The following is a 24,111-nucleotide window of genomic DNA, read 5'->3' as shown; positions in this document are numbered from 1 at the left end:
GTGGTGTGGGGTGGGTGAGCCCTTGGTGCTGGGACAGATCATCCCCAGGGGACATCCCTGGGGCTGTGGGAACTCGTGGGATGGAGCCTCTGTCAGCTGCTTGTGCTGCTGGGACCTGAGAGAAAAAGCTTTTTGTTTTACTCTCAGCTCTTGAGCTGTGCCTGGGGGCTGGAAGAATCTTCTCTGAGCTGCACATGAACAATTCCTGGCCATCTCAACAGGCACAAGCAGCTTCAGAGCTTTCAAGAGCAGATGAAGAGTCAGCCTTGACTGCTCTCCTTTCCTGGATCTGGGCTCCTTTTTATTTATTTGGTGCCCCCAAAACCCCAACCCTCCCATGGAGGGATGTAGGCTGTGACCTTGGGGTGTGGATGGAAGAATCAAGGCTGCCATTTGTGTCTGAATTGCCTCCAGGGCAGGATTTGGGATTACCTCCACCTTCTCCATGCCTTTAGTGCAGCATCCACTGCTCCTGCTGCCCCCATGCAGAACCCCAGCTCTTGGGTCCCTCTGCAGGGATGTCCCTGTCACCCTGCCTGTCTCTTGACCCTGCTGGCTCCTTTTCCTGAGTCTCTTCAGTCCCACGGTGCCAAGGCTGTTGCTTTCCTTGCACTCTCTTCCATGTGCTTGTGGGGCAGTGATGTTTGCTGATGTTTGCCTGGCACAGCTACTGGGGGATAAAATGTGTTTTGGAGGGGCTAGAGGGTGATTTGGCTGTCAAGGAGCTGCCACAGGAGATGTTCCCAAACCCTCTGGAGCTGATTTCCCTGCACACTTGCACCACCACGTGCATCCCTGACTCTGCATCCAGCTGTGTTTTGGTTTTACCAGGGTGACAGAGCTCCCTTAGCCTGGTCCCACTGCCCCTCTGAGTCCCAGGGGTCATCCCTGGGCAGTGCTCGGAGTGAGGGGGTGATAAAGCTCTGATCCAGAGCCCACAGGCATTCCTGGGGGCTCCAGAGCCATCCCAAGGGCTCAGTGCTGGGCTCTGAGCACTCTCTGTTAACCCCTTGGTGCCTTCAAGCACCAATTCCCAGTGCCCACAAGCCATCCATCATCTTGGGGCTGACAGAGCTCTCAGGGCACCTTTAGTCTCAAGTGGAGATGGATTTATTCCTGTGATGTGTTAGAGATTAAATGGGCTTTTTTTTTGGCTTTTTAATTAGACATTTGTGTAAACCTGGGCTTTCTCCATGTCCCATTGGAAGAGCAAAGAGAATGTTATTTTTCTCCTTGCTGTTCATTCCACTTAAGCTAAAGATTAACTTCAACAGAGCTGCAGGGGCTCTGTTCTAGCCAAGAAACAATTCAGGCTGGAAGTTAGCAGAAGGTTTCTGGCCACTGGGGAGGAGCAGATCATGGAACAGAAATGGGATGATTTTTTAAAAAACAGGTCATTTTATTGTCTGGTTATATTTGGGCTGCTTTTCCCAATGAAAAGCACATCCTTGATGTGGTGCCAGACAGGAGGCAAAATTCCAAGTTTTCCCTCTTAGCATGGATTTCTGTGATGGGTGGGGAGGGAACAGACCCAGAGACCACCAGCCACTCCTGAAGGGCTGAGCTGATCAAAGCTGCAGCTGCTGGGGCAGTCAGGATGTGCAAATCCTTCCCTTGGTGTGATGCTTCCAGGGGAAAAGCCTTTTTGGAAAAACACAAATATTCCAAGCTGTCTCCCTTTGCCAGGGGGAGAGGGTGGGCAGAGTTTTGCAGCAGGGAGGGTTGGTTTGGGTGAGCTCTTGGCTTTCTGCTGACTTGAGGGGCTCGTGGCTGCTCAGGAGAGCTGGGCTGCCATTCCCAGTGTGATTCTGCTTCTTTAGGCAGTGCAAAACCAGTGAATCTTGGCTGCTGTGTCTGTGTGGGGGTGAAGCAAAGCTTTGTTCTGCCCTGAGGGTGAGTGGAACCCACGGGCTCTGTCTCTCATCCCAGCTGTGACTTAAGAGCAGCCCTGATCCTCCATCAAGTTAAAAATAAACTGCTGGGATTTCTCTGCTGATAACTGGAGCAACTTTTTCTTTCTGGGTGTTTTAATGTAGAATCAAGCCAGGCCCTCTCCTCCTCCCCAGTTTGTGACTCCCCAAAATCCCACAGGCTTTTCCTCCTCTCTCAGTTCAGTACTGGAGATGCCGACTTGCTTCTTTGATTTCCCTGTGTCTTTTGAAGATCTCAGAGACTCCATGTGCTCAAATAAAAGCCAGGATCACTGAATCTTCAGCTCCAGGTCCCTTGTGTCACCCTTTGAGGCTGTCCTGCAGCTGCAGCTGCCTGTGAGTGCTGCTGGATTTGGTGTGAGGATCAAAGTGAGCAGGTGCCAGAGGCAGCAGGACCTTCTCAGTGTCTGAGAGATCTCTCCAACCACAAATTGCTGGTCCTGCTTCCTCCAGTCCTCTGGAAGGTGCTGCTGGTTGGGATGTGTAGCACCAACGGTTGTAGTAAACACGTTGTAGTAACAACTCCTTTCCCTTCAGCTGCTGCTCCACAATCGACTTCCCCTCACTGCATTCACTGAGAAATGTCAAACTTGGAAATATTTTAAGGGGAAAAAGGATGCCTTGATTTTGCAGCAGCCTCTGGGCACCCAGGAAAACTTCAGCACCATTTACCAGTGCTTTGCTTGTCATTCCCAGTTGACCATGTGGTTCCTGAGCCTGGCACCAGTTTGCTGACAGCGTTTGACCAGTGGCGAGAGTGGGCAGACAGCAAATCCTGCTGTGACTACTCCCTGCACGTGGACATCACTGAGTGGCATAAAGGGGTCCAGGAGGAGATGGAAGCTCTGGTTAAAGATCATGGTAAGCTCAGGGAAGCTTTGCCCCCCTCGTTTTTCAGGATTCCCTGTTGTTTTGGGCTGTCTCTCATGCAGTGTTTTATTTTTATATCCCAATGAAGTTGGTTTTGGGCCCATCCTGGCTCCCTGGGGGTTGCAGAGGGCTCAGGGGTTGGGGCACACCGATGTTGCAGCACTGATTTTCCAGAGGTGAATCTCCTGCTTTTCCCATGGAGAGCAGCTCCAGTGTCCAGTGAAGGCTCCTCAGTGCCCTTGGTGATACCTGCAGCCCCTGGAGTGCTGTAAATGGGAAATGGGAGCCCCAGGGGGACAAATCCAGCCCTGGCTGCTGAAAATGAAGAGCTGAGTGAAATGACCTCATAGGTTTTCCCCCTCTTTAATTCCTTAGCGTTTCATCCTCAGGCTGCAGTAATTTTCCATCCTGTTTGTAGTTTCAAACCCCAGCATTTTATGCCCTAATGGGAGCTTCCCACACATGCTGGCTGAGAATTTTGACTGGTTCCAAAGGCTGGAGAGGGAAAGGCAGCTTAGGACAGTGGGTCAGTTTGGACACATCCCAGACAGATTTCCCACTGTTCTCCCTGCAGGGTGAGGGGGAATCAGCCAGTCCCTGCTCTTGTGTGAGATGCATTTTTGCTTTTATTTTGTTGCTCAACCTCCTGCAGTGCTGCATCCATGGAATTATTGCTGGGGGCTGATTTAGGGTTTGTGTTCCATGGCTTCACCTGCAGTGTGCTCTCTTTCCCCCAGGTGTGAATTCCTTCTTGGTGTACATGGCTTTCAAAGATCGCTTTCAGCTCAGTGATTCTCAGGTAGGAAGGAAGGCTTTGTGTTCAATTTGTCACAAATAAGTGTTCAAATTCAATATCCTGGGCTCTGACACTCTCTCCTGGTTCCAATCTTTATGTGTGTAACAGTACCTAAGATTGGCAACAGCACCCACGGCTCTGGTTTGAAGATTATATTTTTAATTACAAATAAAACCCAACCAACAGCAAACCCTGAAAGGCTTGGCTGAGGGAAGCAATGGTAAAACTCATTTTGAGAGGTTGGAGGTTTTATTTTAGCTCCTCTGGGATAGAAGCAGTGGCAATTCTGTGAATTGCTGCTTTATGCCTTTGCACAGGGCAGATCTCTGGGCTGATTGTAATTATTCTGACTAGAAGCTAAAACTCATCCTGGTCCAGAGGTGATTTTTGGTGTCAGAATCACTGGGACCTTAGAAAGGAGTTAATTGCCCTCCTGATTGCTGTTCTGGTGGGCACATTTAATGCTCAGAGGGGCAGTTTGTGCATCTGAAGGTGTGGGAGGGGAGGAATGGCAGTGGTGGTGGTGTGTGAGTTATCTCTGAGGGCTCTGCAAACATTTGCTGAGGAGCACTGATGGCGCCAGGCACTGGACCTGAGGCCTGCCAGAGTGGCTGCTGGAGTGGGAAATCTGCTCCCACCTCCACACACTGCATTTCCATGGAGAGCCTCCCCCACCTCTCACATGTAAAGGATGCCAGGCTCCAGTCAATGAGACACCAAACAGCTTCAACTCTGCAAATCCTTCACAATCATCCAGCTCTGGGGCCTGAGTTGTTGCTGTTTTTTTCCTCTCATACTCCAAACCTGCCACTGGATAATCCTTTTTTACCACCCTAGCAGCACCCAGCTGTAAGACTGGGAAATTCAGTGACAGGCATGGAAATGGTTTGCATCTCTCCACCAAACCTCATCTTACACTGCTTAATGCTTCTCTTTCTCTTCTCCCTTCTGCAAAATTCAGTTTTCTGCTGGTGTCTGGGCTGTGGCCTGGGCAGCAGGTGTGTTCCTGTTGTGATGTTTGTTGTTGTTTTTCCCCCAGATTTACGAGGTGCTGAGCGTGATCCGGGACATCGGTGCCACAGCCCAAGTGCACGCCGAGAACGGTGACATCATTGCCGAGGTATGGGCTGTTTGTTCTCGGAGTTATTGCCTTCCAATGCTGGGAGGGGTTCAAATTCTTCCTTCTTTGCGAACTGAGAGCCACCCAAGCTTTGGAGAGCGTGGCATGGCTGTGTGCAGGGTGTGAGCAGGGCTGTACAGCAGATTTCATCCCCTCTGACACTGATAAAACAGGTTTTTGTGGCAGCTTTTAGTCTGGGGTGGGTATTGGGCCTCTCTCTCCCCAAAAATGAAAAGCTGGGTGTGACTGTCACTGTGTGCAACAGAAAGTTCTGCAGGAAATAAGGAGAGGGGAGTGGGAAGGGATGTAGCTTCAGACTGTACGTGGGCTGCTGATGTTTGGGGTCTGTTTATCGAGGGAGAAATGTTATTAATGTATCCAATTTAATCTTATCTCATTTTGTGCACTGTATCTCAAGCACTTAGAGCATTTCTGTGTTCTCTGGCTGGGCAAAAGCCCACCCCAGTCCTTGGGCCCAGTTGCAGGGTGATTTTTTTTTCCATGTGTTATCATTTTACCACATCTTCGAGATGATTTTATCGACACAAATGAGTGCTGAAGGTCGAGGGGCTATGAACCCGGTGTGAAGCAAATCCAAATAAAAGGTTTCCTTGACCTCCTGTGAACAAATCAGCAAGGTTTTGTGAGCTCTGGTTATTCTCAGCAAGGGGAGTTAGACAGGAGTGTCTTGCAAAGCCCCATGTGATTTTTTAGCCAGCACAGATGCTCAGGATCTCACTCATGCCCCTTTCCAATTTGTGCTGCAAGAAAAATTCCCTGCTGCTTTAAATCTCATCCCTGCTCTTTTTTTTCTTCTCTGCCTTAGGAGCAGCAAAGGATCCTGGAGCTGGGGATCACAGGCCCTGAAGGACACGTGTTGAGCAGACCTGAAGAGGTGAGAACTCCCCAAAATTTGCAGCATCTCTGCATTGCCATCAAGAGCTTCATGTTGGGATGAACGTGGCTGGAAACAGGAGCTTTCTGCATTTGGGGTTATGTTGGTGGAATTCTGCTGCTGTCTTTTCTAGATCCAGAGTCTTGGGCTTCTCTCTTGGTGATTATTTTATCAGACTTCCAGTGAATTAGCAGAATTTTAAAATATATGCCTAAATCCTGACATTGGACTAGGTACTTCCATAGCTTCCATTTCTGTGATATTTGATATTTGGATGAAATTTTAACAATGGGGTGAGGGGTTTTTACATCAAGGGATTAAGTGGTTTACTGGAGGCACAGAAAATATGTCCCAGAGAGGGGAGCCCTTAGCCCAGCACTGTAATATAGTTTCCTTCATATTTCCCCATGGATTTCTCCAGGGATGAGCACCCCAACCCCTCCAAGCCTTTGAAATAAATCCCAGAAGTGTGAAAGAGCTTTAAAACTTTGCCTTTGAGGTTGGTTCCCATTGCATTCTTCACTCACAGTCCTTCCCTGTGCCTAAGCCAGACACTCACCGTGGCATTCCAGGTTTGTGGGGTTCATCTGTTCTCTACAAGCAGCTCTTTTTGTTCCTCCAAGATCCCAGGGCTTTGCTGCCTGCCAGATGTGGCAGCTGGGAGCTGGGGCTGTGAGATCTTCCACACGTGCCCCTCATGCTCACTCTCCATTTCCTCCCCTTGCTGCAGACAAGCAGCATCCAGAGGCATTTCAGGAGGGACATAAGTCTTTCTGTTGCCCAGGGAAAAAAAAAAAATGCTCCACTTGGGCAGTGAGTGAATGCTCACAGGATGTGTGTGTGGCTCCTGGAGCTGGGATCTTTTGCTTCCTGAAATTGTGAGCGAACACTTTTCACCAGTCACCCGTCCAGTTTGTGTTTTTTTTCAACTTATTTTTTTGGCCTGCATCAGGAGAGTGGGAGCAGATGCTGGTGTGACACTTCAGGGAGTTCAAATTGTGTTGTTTTCAAAGGAAAGCTGCTCTTACCTTAAAGGATCTGCACATCAAACCAGCCGAGTTGTGTCTGGCTGTTTCAGAGCTCATCCTTCACGGAGCAGGAGCTTTCAAGTGCGAGTTGTGTGGTTCCCAGGCATGGATGGGTTGTTGATCTGTGCAGGGCTGTCCTCTGGATCGGTGTGGGGAGGAAAAGGCAGCCTGAGGACACGTGGCTGCTGCAGATGGGGCTCAGTGAAGCCTCTCCCTGTGTGCAGCTGAGCTCAGCTGTGCTCTGCCCAGCCTTGGGAAGAGTTTGGTCCAACATTCTCCTCCTTGAAAGTCATAGGAACCAGAGCAGGAAACGATGTCATGTGCCTCCCTCCCCTCGATGTCATCTCCCTCCCTCCCTCCCCTCGATGTCATCTCCCTCCCTCCCTCCCCTCGATGTCATCTCCCTCCCTCCCTCCCTCCCTCCCTCTCTGCAGCGCGGGAGTGACTCTGCTTTTAAAAACATCCAGCTCCCCGTGGGCTGCCTGCTGCTGGAGCCACATTCCAAGGCTGGCAGCAGATCCCTAATTCCTGTTGGCTTCAGCAGAAGTGGGTGTTCGCTGTGTCCCTCTGGGGTGCTGTTGACGCTGGAATTGGCTTTTCCTGCAGTCCCTTTATGGAATGCAAAGCCCATCCTAAGGATGGTTGGCATCTGACTGGAGAGCTCCTTAATCCAGACCTCCATCTACAGCAACCCAGCAGGAGTTGCTGAGCAAGTCTAAAACATTTATTAACTCAAAACTCCTACTCACTTCAGGGAGAATTACATCAGAGTGGAGCATTCAGGGGCTGGCCACGTGCACTTGTGTTTTGGAGTGCACATATCTGAATTCCCAGGCTGGCAGGAGGCTCGAATTGAGGATTAAGTTTCTGTGCTGACTCGGGGGTTTAGCTTTGCTCACCTTTGTCACCTGGGCTGAGCCAAGGTGACAGTGTTCAGCACGTTATTCCAGCCAGAAAACAGGGCCTGAGTTCAGACAGCAGCATCCCAAGTCAGCCTCACCCATCACTTTCTGGAAAACTCTCCCCCTCCCAGCTCAGTTCATTCTGTGATGACTTTTCAGAAAGATCCATCATTTTCTGTTTTTATTTCAGCCACAAAAACGCTGGAAGCACAAGCAGTCCAAGTGCTCCAGGAAATGTCTGTCTTTTTTTTTTTTTTTTTTTTTTTTTTTTTAATTTTGTTTTGTTTTTTTTCCAAGAGAACTGCTGTGCTAGGGCTTCTGATGCATCCTGGTAATTGCAAACATTCCCCTTTGGACTACTTGTTGGGTTATTGTTATGTGCCTGTCACCATAGCATCTGGGCACAAGGCAGGAATTCAGCAGCCTTGTACAGAAAATATTCTCCTGCTGCTTCACAGTCCTCAAACTCCTTCTGCCCAAAAGTCTGGCGGGGTTTTGTGTTGTTTTATCCCTGCTTTGCCTGCAGGGAAACTGAGGCACGGGGTGGGAATGTGGTGCTGCAGAGGCAGAGCTGGGCACAGACCTGCTCTAGTGGGGAGTTTGCCAAGGGAGGCCATGGCCTGGGAGCTCTGCCTGCCTGAGTCCTGCCCTTGTCTCAGAAGGGACAGCTGGGCTTTTCTTGGCTCTTTCAGCCCTCGTGAGTGCTGCTGGCTGTGACACTTTGGGTCTGAGATCCTGGAACAAAACCCTCCCTCCCAGCCTTTCCCATTTGTCTGGGGCAGCTGGGCCAGAAAATACCCCCTTGTGAGCATCCCCTGCGTGGGGCTGTAACCCTTTGGGCCCCAGAGTCCTGTAACCCTTTGGGCCCCAGAGTCCACCCTGCTGGCTCTGTGGGGGCTGGTTTGCTGTAAAATCTCCTGGCTGTTGTTTTCCTGGAGAATCCTGGCTTCAAACAGGGCATGGGTGTGAGTGGTGGCTTCTCTGCACGAGCAAAGCTGTTCAGGACACTTGGACATCAGCCTGGCCATGGTTCCCTGAGCTGGTGGTTCTGCTCCTCCAAGCACAGTGCAGAGAGGCAGCAGCCACACAATCCCAGCTTGGTTTGGGGTTGGAAGGGACCTCAGAGCCTCAATCCCACTCCTGCCATGGCAGGGACAACTTCCACTGTTCCAGGATGCCCTGTCCAACTTGGACACTTCTGGGGATGAGACACAACCTGTGTATTCTGGGACAGGTGATGATGGTTGGTGCCACTTGGGCTGTGATCAGTCACTGCAGAGCAGATTTTCACAAGTGCTGAGTGTGTGCCAAGCCCAGCAGAGCCCATGGGAGAGGTTCTGGGAGCCTCTTGCACGGGGTGATGTGCTGGGGGATGGCTCTGGGTTTGTTTCCTCTGTGTGAGATCACCCAGAGTTCAGTCTGTGTCTGGATCCTCTCATTAGGAAGTGTGATCCATAAAATCAGAGTGATGCCCATCATCCCGAGGCTGCAGTTACAGCGTGACCCTGGGTTTGGCTGAGGTTAATTCTTGTACACATGCAAGGAGAAGCAGTTGATTTATGGGGTGGTTCACACTCTGTCAGATCCCAAGCCAGAGATTGTAGTGGAGGGTACAATTTAGGAGGCTTGTTTGCAAACGTGGCTTACCAGATTTGTGGTGCAGCATCTCCCTTCTGCGTGGGCTGGAGCAGGAGCAGTTCTGTTGAGTCAACATTTAGCTGCTTATTTTTGTCTAGGTTAAAGAAGGGGCTTAATCATTCTGACCTGAGCACCTGGAGTGTTGTTTTAGTTCAGGCACAGGCTCTGAAGCAGTCTGGGATAAAAGGTGGTTAATGAGAGGGGACTGCAGCTTGATGTCATTTAATTGCTGTGATAACACTGTGCCATTTCAGCTCCGAGGTGGGGAATGCCTCAGCACTCCCTGTTTTCTGGGAGAGCAGGGTCTGTGACTTCTGAGGGTGCCTGGGGTGCTGTGGGGTGTCCCTGACCTGCCTCTGTTCCTCAGGTGGAGGCAGAGGCTGTGAACCGAGCAATAACCATTGCCAACCAGACCAACTGCCCCCTGTACATCACCAAGGTGATGAGCAAAAGTGCTGCTGATGTCATTGCTCAGGCCAGGAAAAAGGGTAAGTTATTTCCTCCTTAGCTCATGCACCTCAGCTCCTGCCAATATCAGCTTCATCCCTCCAGCAAAGGTTTCTTTTTCCAGTGTTCCTGTCCAGGCCTTTTTTTAAAAAAAGTCCCAAGCAAGTCCTTGTGCCTCATCTCCCACAGACAAAGACTGAGTGGTTGTGGCAGAGCCAGGAGCTGCTTGTTCTGCTCAGTCCTGAGCTTGTCTGTTCACACTCATCCTCCCCCACAGAGCCATGGTATCACAGAGTCATTCCATGCTCTCTCCATGCAGTGAATCCCCCTGGAGGCTGCAGCTGGATCCTCCTTCCAGCTGCTGGGCTTCTCCCTTGGTGCTTTGTGCTGAGTTTCCTGGGCTCAGCAGTCATTCCTGGCACAGCTCTTGACTCACCAGCCCTGTTGTATTTAGCTGGAGTAGCCAAAGGGGCCCACCAGGTCCAGCTGCCTGCTGTGCTGGGTTAGGTTTGGGAATTGTGACTGCCTCTGATAACTCTGCTTGGGGATGCTGCAAGAAGCAAGACTCAGACCTGCTGTGGATGTTGCTGCCTGTGTCTTTCCCCTCTGACTGAGGCTTCTGAGCTGCTCTGGGGGATGCAGGAGCTTCCCCCAAGCCCTGTTCCTGCTGCCTGGCCCTCCAAGGAGTAGCACTGCCCCCAGAGTGGGTGCTGTCTGCTGCTTTATCCTGTGACTAAACCCTTCGCTTCTATTTACGGCTGCTCAGGTTGGGTGAGTAACAGGAGGGATGATTTCCCCCTTCTTTCCTCAAAAGGCTTGGATTTGATTTTCTGCAGCCCAAATAAGCCTGTATGGGTATACAAATGACATCACTTTCCATCTGGGTGTTTGATGCAAGAAGAGCTGATTTCCAGCAAACAGATTGGTGTTGGTGCATCAGCTCAGGAATATTTTGGTCCCATGATTCCTGTGAAAGGAGTTGGTGAGGAGGACTCATTTTCAAGGCTGTTTATGGAAGCAGCTCAAGCCATTTGGAATAAATCTTTCTCTCTTCAGCTCCATCAGAGGGGATCACCCTGAAGGAAGATGCACTGACCCAGCAATGTGGCCTCATGTTGCATCCCCCCAGAAAAGAACTTGGTGCAGCTGTATCCTGAGAGGCAGGGAAGCCTCTCTTCCTTTTTCCAGATAAAATATTGAAGGCATGTGCCCCACAAAGGTGGAGCACCAACAGAAACACCTTCCCTCTACACTCAGTGTCCTGAGACCACCAGCTGCAACTGGAGTGGGGCCTTGGGATGAGAGACCACACACTTGGATCACAGGAAGCCATAAAACACAGCTTGGCTTGGGTGGATGTTTCCCTGCCTGTGGAAGGTGCAGGGATTGTCCCAGATGAATGATCCACAGGGCTCACTGCACTCAGCCTCCTGAGCGAGCCAGAACACTCAGTTTTCATTCAAAAATGCATTTTCTCCTTATAAGGAGAATTTGGGGTATAAATGGTGCCCCATCCTCTGTTCCTGTATTCAAATAACTCCAATTAAATGCTGTGCAGTTACCAAGGAGGGCCACACACACTGGCCTTGCCCTCCCAAACAACAGAGGAAACAGAACCGAAGATTCTCCAAGGCAAAAACAAGCCAGGATTGATTTGCTAAATGGGAAAGAACAGACTATTTAAATGGGTATTTAAAGCCAGATGTTCCCAGTGCCTTATGCATGGAGGAGATTCCCTGCAGACTCTGTCACTGGCAGATCTGGGACCCGAAAACATCACTCCCTGCAGAACAATACCCCCAATGTGCTGGACCACAAGAGGCCTCCCGTTAACAGCCAGCGTGTGTTTGGCCTTGTTTTGATTTCAGAACTCTATTTATGGCCAGTGATGTCAGGGAGCCTTTTCCTCTGCTCCTGGAAACTGTCTGGCAAAGGCTGTTCCTGCAGCTCCTGTGTCAGCAGGGTCCTGGGAGCAGCATGGAGCCAGTTCATCATTGTCCTGCCTCAGCTAGTGGCTCTTCCCCAGCTGTCTTGAGATCCCAGAGACAGAACAGTAGCTCTGGCAATGCAGAAATGTTCTATCTTTTCACTCTGCGTGGTGAGATGTTAATAAGGGATGCTGCTGACCAGCTCTGGTTGTCCCTGTGCCCACCTTTCCTTCCTGGCAGAAATGTTCAGGGTTGGCATCTCAGCCACCCCCATCTTTGGCAGGCAGATCCAAACCCGTGAAGTGCCCGGGCTGGGGAGGCAGGTGGGTGGCACAGAGCAGATTTTGGAGAGGTTGCATTTGGTGAGCAGATCCCTGGGACTGCCAGCTCGTGCTGCTTTTGAAGTTGCAGCCTGTGCTTGGTGTGCAGATGGTGCTGGTGCATTCCAGCTTGCAGAGTATCCTGCCCTTAAGGGTCTGCTGTTCCTTCATGTGGTTCCAAAAATGTTAATGAGGAGGAAGGATCCCCTGGTGGTGAGCACACACTGGACAGAGTCAGGAGATGCAGTTCCATTTCCCAGCTCTGCCACAGATTTGTTGTGTGCCTTGAGGGGATCACAGAGTTCCCCTGAGCTGCATTTGGAGCTCTGATATTTCCCCTGTGATGGACTTGCTTTGTATGCAGAAAAACTTTCCTGGTAGGAGTTTTCTCCCACCTGGTCCATGCACAGACCCTGCTCCAAGAAACCTGGCCTTGTTAGAAAGTCTTTAATTCATACTAATTTATAAAAACTCTTTTTTTCATTCTTTTTCTTGCACATCTCTTCTAGATCAGACTCAATCTCCTCATGCCCTTACAGTTGCCCTCAGCCTCTTCCACAAAGTTCTTGGCCCAAGATAAATATGCATTAAAATGAATTATAAACAATGAAATGAATCTTTACAGGCACCATTTCAAGGACACAATTAATGTCAACCTCTGCAGTTGTGTAAAGGATTGTGCACATTTTGCTGCTGCCAGCTCTGGTCAGTAGCAATATCTTTATTTGATGTTTCAGAGGATGTACCAGGCAGCCCTGCAGTGTGTGTCCTTTCCCAGGTGATGCTTTGTGCCAGGAGGCTGGAAGTGCTCATTCCTTGTTGTTCACAGAGGGTTTGTGTGTGTCCCACAGGCACTGTGGTGTATGGAGAGCCCATTACAGCCAGCCTGGGCACTGATGGATCCCATTACTGGAGCAAGAACTGGGCGAAGGCAGCAGCTTTTGTTACATCCCCACCTCTGAGTCCTGACCCAACCACTCCTGATTTTCTCAACTCACTACTGTCCTGGTGAGTAGAGCTCTCTGTGTTCAAACAATGAGAAAATGGGTGATAAAATAAGGGATGTTGCTGCCAGCAAGCAAAAATCTGTTTTACCTTCAGGAGGTGACAATAAAATACCTTAAAATACTTTTTGTTTTTCTCCCAGTGGAGACCTCCAAGTGACTGGCAGTGCCCACTGCACCTTCAACACTGCTCAGAAAGCTGTTGGGAAGGACAACTTCACCCTGATCCCTGAAGGAACCAATGGCACTGAGGAGAGGATGTCCATCATCTGGGATAAGGCTGTGGTAGGTCCCACCTGTCCTGGGTTCACATTTCAGCTGCACATTCAGGGGAAGAAATTTTCTTGTCGTGATCCTTCCACTTGGTGTTTGGAGATCCTTGGGAACCTGCTGTGCCCTCACCTCTTTGCTGGCTCTGGCAGTGACTCCTGTGGTGTCCCCTCAGGTGACTGGCAAGATGGATGAGAACCAGTTCGTGGCTGTGACCAGCACAAATGCAGCCAAAATCTTCAACCTGTACCCACGGAAGGGCCGCATCGCCGTGGGCTCCGATGCTGACCTGGTCATCTGGGATCCTGACAGCGTCAAGACAATCTCTGCCAAGACTCACAACATTGTAAGGATCTTCCCACCATTCCCCACTCCCTTTCCCCTTCTCTTCCTCGGTGCCAGGCTGTGCTGCCGGCAATGGGAGCTTGTGACATCTCAGGGCTCGTTGCCTGAAGCTCTTTCTGGTGTCACTCCGGAGCTCAGCTGTGTGAGCAGGATGAGTCCATCTGAAATCATGTGGATTCCCTCCAGAGCAGGGAGTTTGTCTGCTCTTGCTGAGTGCTGGGATCTGAGCACACAGAAATCTCTTTAAATCCTCTGACATACCCAAAGGCCTCTCAGGACAATGTGTTGTTTATGACATCCAGCCTTGCCAGTGGTGGGAATGAGAAGTGCCCCTTTTCACTGAAGTGTTGCCAGCTCGTGGACACTTTTTCTGGAAATCTGGCCCAGATCCAGGGTCTGAGTGGGTTTACATCACCTACTGATCTGTCACATATGTGTGGAGTCAGGATTTTCCTGGTGCTCATCACCACATTAGTTAGCAGCACCCAAACCACCCAGACCTTCCCCTCAGCTCTTCTGCAGCTTTGTGGTGGCACTGCACTCTTAGGGACATTTCTGCTGAGTCCCATACCTTACACCTGGCCCCTGCAGTGACCAGGCTGTCCCAGCCTGTGGGAATCTGCAGGATGGTTCCAGTGCAGGGGCCTGGTTGGAGTCTCCCTGTGACATTTGAGCCCTGTCTCAGAGAAAGCAGCCACTGTTTGCATTTGTTTATGACTTGTTTCGCTGCTGGCCATGAACCTATGGAATCTTTCCCTGAAAAAAAAAACTCCTTGTTCCTCTTTTGCTGTGAATGCTTTCATTCACTCTGGAGCTGAAGGAGCAAAATTTTGTTCCACACTTGGATCTGTGGGCACGCTCACAAAGAAACTTCCTTTTTTTTAAAGGTTTGGTTCACTTCCCTGTGACTTAACTCTTTGTCAGAATTGGTCACAGATGGCCTGGCTTCATCCTGCCTCTGCTTAGGCTTCTGACAGAGGAATTTCCAGGAGTCTGCTCACTTCAATCACCTTAGAGGTGCTTCCAGACTCCTTCCAGTCTGGAGAGGAATGACTTAAGAACAGGGAGCCCAGGGACTCACTGCTTTTAGGTGCCAGATTTCATGGTCTGAACCGTGGCTTGTGCTTATGAATAGCTCAGAGAGCTGGAAGCAGTTTGGGTGGAGTGCTTGAAAGTCATTGCTATTTAGTGGCTGTTGTCTTTGGGAAATGAACTGGGCTCTTTCAGTTTCCTGACACAGAACTCAAAGACTTTCTCTTTTGGGATATGCCCCAGTGCAGTCAGGATTGGCTCCATGATTTTGCCATGGATCTGGGCAAGGCCAAGGAGAACCAGCTCCATTCAGGGGTGTTTTTGTCTGCTGAGAGCTGCAGATCCCCCAAAACCCTGACACTGTGTCAGAGGCCTCAGCACTCAGCTGTGGCCTTAAACTGTGCCAAGAGCATGGAGGATTCAACTCCATTCCCAGGAGTTTAAAAGCTGAGCAGTCACAGTTTTTGTTTCCTTACAAACACATCTCTGGCCTCCTCCCCTGCCATTGCTTTACCTGTTGTACCTGGTGTCACACCTGGAGCTACATCAGGAGGAATTTCTCCATGGAAAGGGGCTGCCCAGGGGGATTTGGTGTCCCCATCCCTGGAGGTGTCCAAAGAAGGTGGCCTGGACGTGGCACTCAGTGCTCTGGGCCAGTGACAAGGTGGGAATCAGGCACAGCTTGGACTCGGTGACCTTGGAGCTCTTTTCCAACCTCAGTGATCCCGAAATTCTGTGTTTTTTGGGTCTCACACTGCACGATGCCTCGTGTTAGAGCAGAAACTGATGCAAGTGATGCCCTTGGAGTCCAGGCATCCTGGTTTGGCCAAGCACAAAACAAAAGGCCCCTTGACAGTCAGGCACAGGGACACCCTCTGATTATGTGGCCTTGGATGATTGTTACTTTTTGAAACGTTCAAGCAACTTACGGATATTTTCCAAGAATTCACACTGCTCTTGCTGCTCTCTGGCAAGGAAACATCAGGAGCTGGAGAGGGAGGTGCTGTTGTTCTTGGAAGCAGCCTCATCCATAAGCTCCTGACCCAGCCTCTTCCTTTGCAACAACAGTTTTTTTCAGGCTGGATTTGGTTCAGACTCGGTTTAACCACGGGTCTGGCTAATTGCAAAGCTGCTCTCAGGCCTGCCCATACTTATAACACACTTCGAGGGCAAACTCCATCATTAACTCAGTAAAAAAGATCTGCATTTGACTCAGAGATGGTCACTAGAGTAACAGTCCCCAAATAACATGGTTGCAGTGCATCTCATTCCAGGATATCTCACATTTGCAGTGATTTCTTTCAGACTTGCCTTTTTTCCATGGTGTGATGTTTCCAGTCCTGTTAATTGAGGATGAGCAATCCCATTAGAATAAAATAAGAATGTCCTGGTCCCTGACCCATCAACCAAAACACTGGTTTGAAATACAGATTTTTCAGAATTATTATTTTTAAGAGGACATAAAGTTTTCTGTGGCTCCTAAATCTGCCCCCAGCTTAACAGAAATAGGTGCCTAAATGTATTTAAACAGAGAGACTCTGAGATATTCTCATCTGAAACTGTTTTTTCTCTTGCTCAGAGAAGCTGTGGCTGCTCCATCCCTGGAAATGTCCAAGGCCAGGTTGGAATGGGCTTGGAGCAGCTGGGTCTAGTGGAAAGTGTCCCAACCCATGGCAGGGGGTGGAATGGGATGAATTTCCAGGTCCCTCACAGCCCAAACCGTTCTGGGATTCTTTATGAACCTTATTTCAACGGAAAATTTGCATTAATAAACCCCTAAACTTAGACTGATAATTAAGATCAGCTTTTATTAAATCACAGCAAATACATCTCAGCTAAACACTGTTGAGTTTCCTTCCATCTGTCCTTCCAATTTTGGCATTTGGTGATTGCTGATTAAAGCCCAGCATGCCTTGCTGGGTGAACATTTTTGCCTTACGTGCTGTTTTTTGCCCACTGCAGTCTCTGGAGTACAACATCTTCGAGGGCATGGAGTGCCGTGGCTCTCCCCTGGTGGTGATCAGCCAGGGCAAGATCGTGCTGGAGGATGGGAACCTGCATGTGACAGAGGGCTCAGGGAGGTACATCCCCAGGAAACCCTTCCCTGACTTCGTGTACAAACGCATCAAAGCCAGGAGCAGGGTGAGTGCCCGTGCTTGGCTGCACATCTGTTCTCTCCCTCTGACTGCCCTGAGTTTCAGTGGCTAGAAACCAGATGTTGTCCCCTGGCTCGGGCTGTGCTGCTGTTCCCTGCATGGGAGTCACTTTTGTCTTCATTCCTCTTTGGTTTTTGCTGTTCACTCGAGTTGTTACAGGAATAAGCTTGGGTTTTCTGCAGGTTTTATTTTTCGGGTCTTTTTCTCTGTCTGAGGACAGCTGTGGTCACTGTGCTGAAAGAGAGAGAAAGGACAGCAACACCCACGGAGCTCTCTGGGGGAAAAAGGCCAATTTATTGTACAGCCAGCCCGGATTGAAAGTGTGTCAGTGCAGCCAGGACAGCACAGGAGCTCATGGGACAATTGGGAAAAACATCCTTGGGACAGCACCTCAGGATGTGTCCCACGGGAAAGACACCAGGGGTTAATGTTGGTGATGAATTCCACTCTGTTTGTCACCGTGTTGTCACCCTGGGAGACTCCTCCCTAACTGAAGCTGCAGTCAGCTTGTCAGCCTGGGAATGGAGCTGAGAGTCAGGAGAAATCCAGGCCTGGAAGGAATTCCCAAGCTGGGATTCCCCAGCTCTATAAATGTGTGTGTCTACAGACAGCCAAACAGAAAATGTGTCCATGAACTCAATTTGGCCACGAGTCAAACTACCCAGAACCCACCAGGTTTCTCCTGTCACAGAGGTCCCAGGAGAAGTTATCATTAGCATTTATATATCAAAGCTCTCAGCAGCAGTTTAGAATTGTAATTTATTGTTACAGATATGTTATGCTGCTTTCACTTCTGCCAGATCTGATCAGGTGCTGTTGTCTGGTGACTGGTGAGTCACAGGCACAGCCTACAGACTGCTTAAAAGGGACAATGTTCTATTTCTAAGATGCTAAAATAGTTGGAAAGTGATTCTGTGAAATGCACCCATTCAAAACCAAACCTGCCTTCTGATATGGCTGAATTTGCCTGACAGAAGAGATGACACTGAACTCAGTTGCTGAGAATTGAAGAAGTTTATTTATAGATTAAATAATTTCTGAGGAGAAATTATTTTGCTGTTTGAAGTTGCCCTCTCCTGGACAACTCCTGAGCTGTGTTGGTTCTGCTGGCCACAAGTGATGCTCCCCCTCCTTGCAAATCATCTTTCTTTGATTGTTTTTTTGAAGAAATTACAAATTATCAAAATTACAACCTGGTATAATTTAGCCCCATGGAGAGCAGCAGATCCCTGATTTCTGCTGTGTCCTCCCACAGAAATACATGTCTGACCTATAAATCCAATTGGGCAGCATCTCGACTGGAATAATTGCATTTATCCCAATCTGCAGCTCCAGGGCTGGCTCCTCTGGGCTGCCCTGCTGCTCTCAGCACTGCTTGGCTTTTTGGGGATGAGTAACAAAGTGCATTTGAGACCTGTCAGGAGCCTTTAATCCATGGCAGGCAGGTTGGATCATTAAAGGACAGCACCTTTGGGGCAGGGCACAGACTGGCTGGAGCCACAGCACATTCCATGTCACACACTCATTCTTGGGCTTCTTGTCCTGCACAAAAATCCACAACCAAAATACGAATTCACCCTGTTCCCAACTCACAGCAAAGATGATCCAGCAGTGGGGTTTTTGGGAGGGCAGAGTAACAAAATCCATATGGCCAAGGAGCCTTGGGGTGCCCATGGACTCAGAGCCCCTCAGCTCTCCATGGTGGAAGGTGTTGAGCTGCCCAAACTCTGCTTTTAACTTGTAGGAAAAATAGTGCAAATTTACTTTGTGTGCTGCAAAAGTGGTTGGGTTGGACAGAGACACAGAGATAAAAATATAAAATAGAAATAAGTGCAATACAGATATAGACATATAGATATATAGACATATAGATATATAGAGATATAAATATATAAATAGAGATATAGATATATAGACATAGAGATATATAGATATATAGACAGAGAGACATGTAGATATATAGATAGATATATAGATATATGAATAGATATATAGATGATATATAGATATATAGATATATTGATAGAGATATGGATATAATATAGATAGAGGTATAAAAGAGATAGATATAATACAGATGTAGATATAGAACTAGGTATTGAATAGAAATAGACATGACATAGATATAGGTATAATACAGATAAAAATTTGTTACAGATATTTAGATATAAATCTAAAATAAATAAAGATAAAATCTAGATCCAGATATAAAATAGAGAGCAGCTCCCCAGGGACAAGCACAGAGGAGATGCTGTGTGCTTTCAAATCCTCTTACCAACAACCAATCCTGAAATGTGTGTCACTGCCTGAGCCACATCTGGGCAGCTGTTGGGCTGTGTTGTGGCTGTATTTTAGGGCTGTTGTGGCTGTATTTTAGGGCTGTTGTGGCTGTGTTTTAAGGCTGTATTTTAAATCTGTTGTGGCTGTGTTTTAGGGCTGTATTTTAAATCTGTTGTGGCTGTGTTTTAGGGCTGTATTTTAAGGCAGCATGGCTGTGTTTTGAGGCAGTGTGGCTCTGTTTTTAGGCTTTATTTTAAGGCAGTGTGGCTGTATTTTAAGGCTGTTGTTACTGTGTTTTAAAGCTGTTGTGGCTGTGTTTTAAGACTGTATTTTAAGGCTGTTGTTACTGTGTTTTAAAGCTGTCGTGCCTGTGTTTTAAGGCTGTTGTAGGTGTGTTTCAGGGCAGTGTTGTGACTGTGTTTTAAAGCTGTTGTGGCTGTGTTTCAAGGCTGTTATGACTGTATTTTAAGGCTGTATTTTAAGGCTGTTATGGCTGTGTTTTAAGGCTGTTGTGGCTGTGTTTTAATGCTGTTATGGCTGTATTTTAAGCCTGTGTTTTAAGACTGTTATGGCTGTGTTTTAAGGCTGTTATGACTGTGTTTTAAGGCTGTTGTGGCTGTGTTTTAAAGCTGTTGTGGCTGTATTTTAAGGCTGTTGTGGCTGTGTTTTAAGGCTGTATTTTCAAGCTGTTGTGGCTGTGTTTTAAGGCTGTAGTGGCTGTGTTTTAAGGCTGTATTTTCAAGGTGTTGTGGCTGTGTTTTAAGGCTGCTGTAGCTGTATTTTCAAGCTGTTGTGGCTGTGTTTTAAGGCTGTATTTTCAGGGTGTTGTGGCTGTGTTTTAAAGCTGTTGCGGCTGTGTTTTAAGGCAGTTGTGGCTGTGTTTTAAAGCTGCTGTGGCTGTGTTTTAAAGCTGTAGTGGCTGTGTTTTAAGCCTGTGTTTTAAGGCAGTCGTGGCTGTGTTTTAAAGCTGTGTTCCCTCTCTCCCTGCAGCTGGCTGAGCTGCGGGGCGTGCCCCGAGGTCTCTACGATGGCCCCGTGTGCGAGGTGTCGGTGACACCCAAAACTGTCACACCAGCATCCTCAGCCAAGACCTCTCCTGCCAAACAGCAGGCACCCCCCGTGAGGAACCTGCACCAGTCCGGGTTCAGCTTGTCTGGTAGGTGATTTGGGGAGTGATTGATTTATTGCTGAGTGATTTATTGCTGAGTGATTCATTGCACTGAAATCGTGGCTGGTTTGTGCTCCCGTGCCCTGAGTTGGTTCTGCTGGGGGAGGGATGGAATGAGAGGATCTGGGGGGTTTGAGCTGGGAGGTTTTTCCTTTAGGGAGGAAGAACAGGAGCTGTCCTAAACTCCCACTGTCCCAGGGTGCTCCAAGCTCCATCCAACCTGGCCTTGGGCACTGCCAGGGATGGGGCAGCCACAGCTTCTCTGGGAATTCCATCCCAGCCCTTCCCCACCCTCACAGGGAGGAATTTCCCCCCAATAGCTCATCTAACCCTGCCCTCCTTCAGCTTAAGACCATTCCAAATGTGTTTAAAGTGGGAATTTTCTGGTTTTAAGAGATTATAGCAAAAAAAACCCCTTTTTTTTTTTTTAAGATGGCACAAACTTCAGGAGAACTTTGCCAGCTGAGACCAGCTGTGGGTGTGGGATATGGAAAATTTGATTTCTCAGCTGATGTTGCAGTGCAAGAAGGGCAGACTATAGAAAGGGATAGGAAGGCTGGCTAAGGGATAATCATTCATCCAGCTCTTACCTGTACAGGGCTGGGTGCTTCAGGTGCTCAGGGCAGGGAAATTATTAATACAGAACAGGTTTCAGCAGGATTAATAAGGCAGTGGGGGCCAGCGAAGGCCAAAACACAGAATCACAGAATGGTGACCAAACCCAACCATCAGAGCAGCACCAGAGTGGCCCGGGCAGAGGGGATTTTAACGTGGCAGAGTTTTGGTGACTCCTCCTGTCTCTCCCGCAGGGGCACAGATCGATGACAACATCCCACGCCGCACCACCCAGCGCATCGTGGCCCCGCCGGGAGGCCGTGCCAACATCACCAGCCTGGGCTAAGGAGCGAGCCCTGCTCCCCCCGGGGGCCCTGGGCCACCTGGAGACCCTTCCTGATTCTTTTAGAGCCTGTGACAGTTACTGCGGGCACCCATTGTCGGGGGGGGGCTGAAGTCAAAGCGCCTCTTTCAGTCCCCTCAGGTTCCCTCCTCATCTTCACCAACCTCTCCACTTCCCTCCCCTCCCCTCAGCCCCCTTACACATTTAAAGAAATAAACCCTGTTTTCACACCTCTGACATGAAAGAGTAAATGTAAAGAGGGTGTTTGAGATATGCGGTCTCTGTCCTATTCAGCATCTTTCTTTTAATAAAGGAAGGATAAAGTGAATTTCCCGGGAGCTGCCTTTAAGACACACACACACACACACACACACACACACACACACACACATAGACACACAAAAAGAAAGAAATAAAAATAAAAGTATAAAAAAAAGCTTTTTTTTTTTTTTTAATGTCAAGCAGAAGAGTAGTTCAAGGGTTTTAAACTGGATATTCTGCAGGGTTCTGTGTTCCAGCAGAATTAGCTAGGCTAGCACAGAGGGGCAGGAATCCCAGCCTGCCCATGGCCATTCTCCACCACCAGCTCTTAGGTCAGTGGATGCTGCCAGGAGAGAGGAACAGGACCCAGCAGTGGGAATGACAGAGAAATCACCCCAGCCACCGGGTGAGCCACACTCCTTGGGGACTTTTCTGTTGAATTGGTTTTTCCTTGGTTTCTTTTTTTCTTCTGTATTTTGCTGCAAATTAGGTCCTTGAGGAAACTTTTTTTTTTTTTTCCTAAATGTTTGTGTGTGTGTTTTTAATATGTTTGTATCATTGTGTTTACAAAGCCTTATCTGAGAACTGGGAATGTCCCTGTTCTTCCCAAACCTCATCCAAGTCACAGAGTCCCACCAGTGTCACTGCCACTGCCACCCTGGTACTTCCCAGCATTTCCCAGCCATTTCTTGTCATGTAGCTGCAGTAAGGGCATGGGGCAGGGCCATAAGACCTTCAGTCCATCAGCTGGTGCAAACAGAGGAGCTGGAAACCATCTGAGCTGCTGGGATGGAGTATCTGGAAGAGTTTGTAGCAGTTAATTTTTCTTCTGTCCCTGAAGGTGGGTATGGAAGGGGAGGGAGCTGTGTGCAAAGGACAACACGTTGCTTGGAAGGTTTCTGTAGCAGACACCCCCTGTCTGGCCATCAAGGAGAGATTAATTATTTGAAGCTTTGAGGGCTTTAGCTCTCCCAGGCCAGTCAGGGAGTGTGTGCTGAGCACCTGTGGCAATTCCAGTCCAGGCCCAGCTGCTGTAACTGGGTCCCCAGCAGCTGAGAATGCCTTGTACAGAATGTCACAGCTGCCCAGCCCTGCAGGAATCCTGCACACAGCCATGGGAGGAGCTGGCTGCTCCCCAGCCATGCCTGGGAGTTGAGACACCAGCAGTGCTCCTTAAAGGAGCTGAGGAGCCCCAGCTTTGGGTCTGGGTGTTGAAGCATCCCTGGGATTGAAGGTCTGCTAGCTCTGGGACTGGAGGCTCCTTGTTTTTGGAGCATGGAGGATGAAGCTGCACCCTCAGACACTCCTCAGGTGTAACTGGGGGCTCAGGACTTGCCTTAGCACAGAGCTTTTATTACCACAGCATTGCCTGCACTGCCTGCCCTGGCACTTGGCTGCTTCTTCTGCTCCCTCTTCGTGCTTTGCCACTTCCATCAACCTTGTTTTTCCATTGTTGTATTTTCTTAAAAGGTGTTTACAGGTTCTTTTAGGAAAAAAACATATATATATATATATGTATATATATATATGAAGACTTGCAAGAAACAAGTACCAAATTTGTTGTTATGAAGTGTCAATGCTGGTATTTGCAAAGTGTCTGGAAGCTACTTAGCAACCCAAACCCTCCCAGCTGCAGCACCTCAATTCTTTAGGCCCCTTTGAACACAAAATTAACAAAAACTTTGCCATATTCCTCCACACATTTTGCATTTAGGTTCAACTCCTGGGTCTTTTAGTTTTGCATAAAGAGTTTGCACTTTGTTTGTTAAGTAATCCGTGAACTTAATATATATATTGCAGCTATTTTCATTTTTTAATTTTTTTTTTCTTTGTCACCTGTATGTTAAAATCAATTTGAACGAGTTGGGGAGAAAAAAAAAAAGAATTGTGGATCCGTTTCAATTCTACGAAACACTTGCGGCTCTTCAGTATTCACTTAAGTCTTCCTTTTTTTTTTCCTTCACTGACTCATGATAACTTGTTGAGTTTTAATTCGTTCTTTAAAAGGAAAGGAAAAAAAAATCACAAAAAAAGAAAAAAAAAGATTTTTGCAGGCTATGTAAGCATGTTTTTCCTGTGAGAGCTCGTCCGCTTTGTGTCTGTTTAATGAATGTCATATGTAAATGCTTAAAAAAAAAAAAAAAAAAGACTTGATGACTTAATTAATTAATTAACCGCAGTGACTTGAAGCTCTAAAAAATAATAAAAGAAAAAGTAGGATTTAATACTAGCTGGATTTAACCCTTGGATTTGTGATTGTGAACCATGAGTGGAGGAGCTGTAAGTGCTAAAGCTGATCATGTGTGTAGACAAAGAGGAGTACTGATATTTGACCATTGTCCCAATGGCAAAAAACACCCTCCCATCCCAACCCCAAGTCTTGTGTTTTATTCCTTAAGAACTCTGTGTTATATTACCATGGGAACTCCTAATAAAGACAAGATGTTGTTGTTTCAGTAGGTGCACCTGTGTCTCGAGGCGCTGCGTGTTGTGTGTCACTGTTCTGGGCTGTGACCTTCAGCAGGGACAAAGCCCTGAAATCCAGCAGGGACAAACAGTCCTGAAATCCAGCAGGGACAAATCCCTAAAATCCAGCAGGGTCATACATACAGCCCTGAAATCCAGCAGGGACAAACAAAACAGCCCTGAAATCCAGGAGGGACAAACCCCTGAAATCCAACAGGGATAAAGCCCTGAAATCCAGCAGGGACAAAGCCCTGAAATCCAGCAGAGACAAACCCCTGAAATCCAGCAGGGACAAACCCCTGAAATCCAGCAGGGACAGACCCCTGAAATCCAGCAGGGTCATACATACAGCCCTG

The 24,111-nt window shown here is 48.4% G+C and overlaps 1 protein-coding gene across 2 annotated transcripts in view; it reads left to right on the top strand.

The window, feature by feature from the left end:
• The window catches only part of DPYSL2 (dihydropyrimidinase like 2), a 53,814-nt gene extending 30,069 nt beyond the window's left edge, over positions 1–23,745 (top strand). For both annotated transcript variants that reach the window (XM_088179828.1, XM_014885175.2), the window contains 11 exons: positions 2,628–2,792; positions 3,539–3,600; positions 4,637–4,717; positions 5,544–5,612; positions 9,548–9,668; positions 12,727–12,883; positions 13,023–13,164; positions 13,325–13,495; positions 16,489–16,668; positions 19,953–20,118; positions 20,940–23,745. In XM_088179828.1, the coding sequence (XP_088035954.1) occupies positions 2,628–2,792; positions 3,539–3,600; positions 4,637–4,717; positions 5,544–5,612; positions 9,548–9,668; positions 12,727–12,883; positions 13,023–13,164; positions 13,325–13,495; positions 16,489–16,668; positions 19,953–20,118; positions 20,940–21,031 (1,406 nt within the window). In that variant the 3' untranslated portion in view covers positions 21,032–23,745. The remainder of the gene's footprint in view (positions 1–2,627; positions 2,793–3,538; positions 3,601–4,636; positions 4,718–5,543; positions 5,613–9,547; positions 9,669–12,726; positions 12,884–13,022; positions 13,165–13,324; positions 13,496–16,488; positions 16,669–19,952; positions 20,119–20,939) is intronic.
• Positions 23,746–24,111: the final 366 nt, after the last annotated feature.

Source organism: Sturnus vulgaris, chromosome 28 (assembly GCF_052056855.1).
Source record: "Sturnus vulgaris isolate bStuVul1 chromosome 28, bStuVul1.hap1, whole genome shotgun sequence".
Taxonomy (NCBI): domain Eukaryota; kingdom Metazoa; phylum Chordata; class Aves; order Passeriformes; family Sturnidae; genus Sturnus; species Sturnus vulgaris.
The sequence above is the reverse complement of the archived record's forward strand: the minus strand, read 5'-3'. Positions and strand labels throughout refer to the sequence as shown.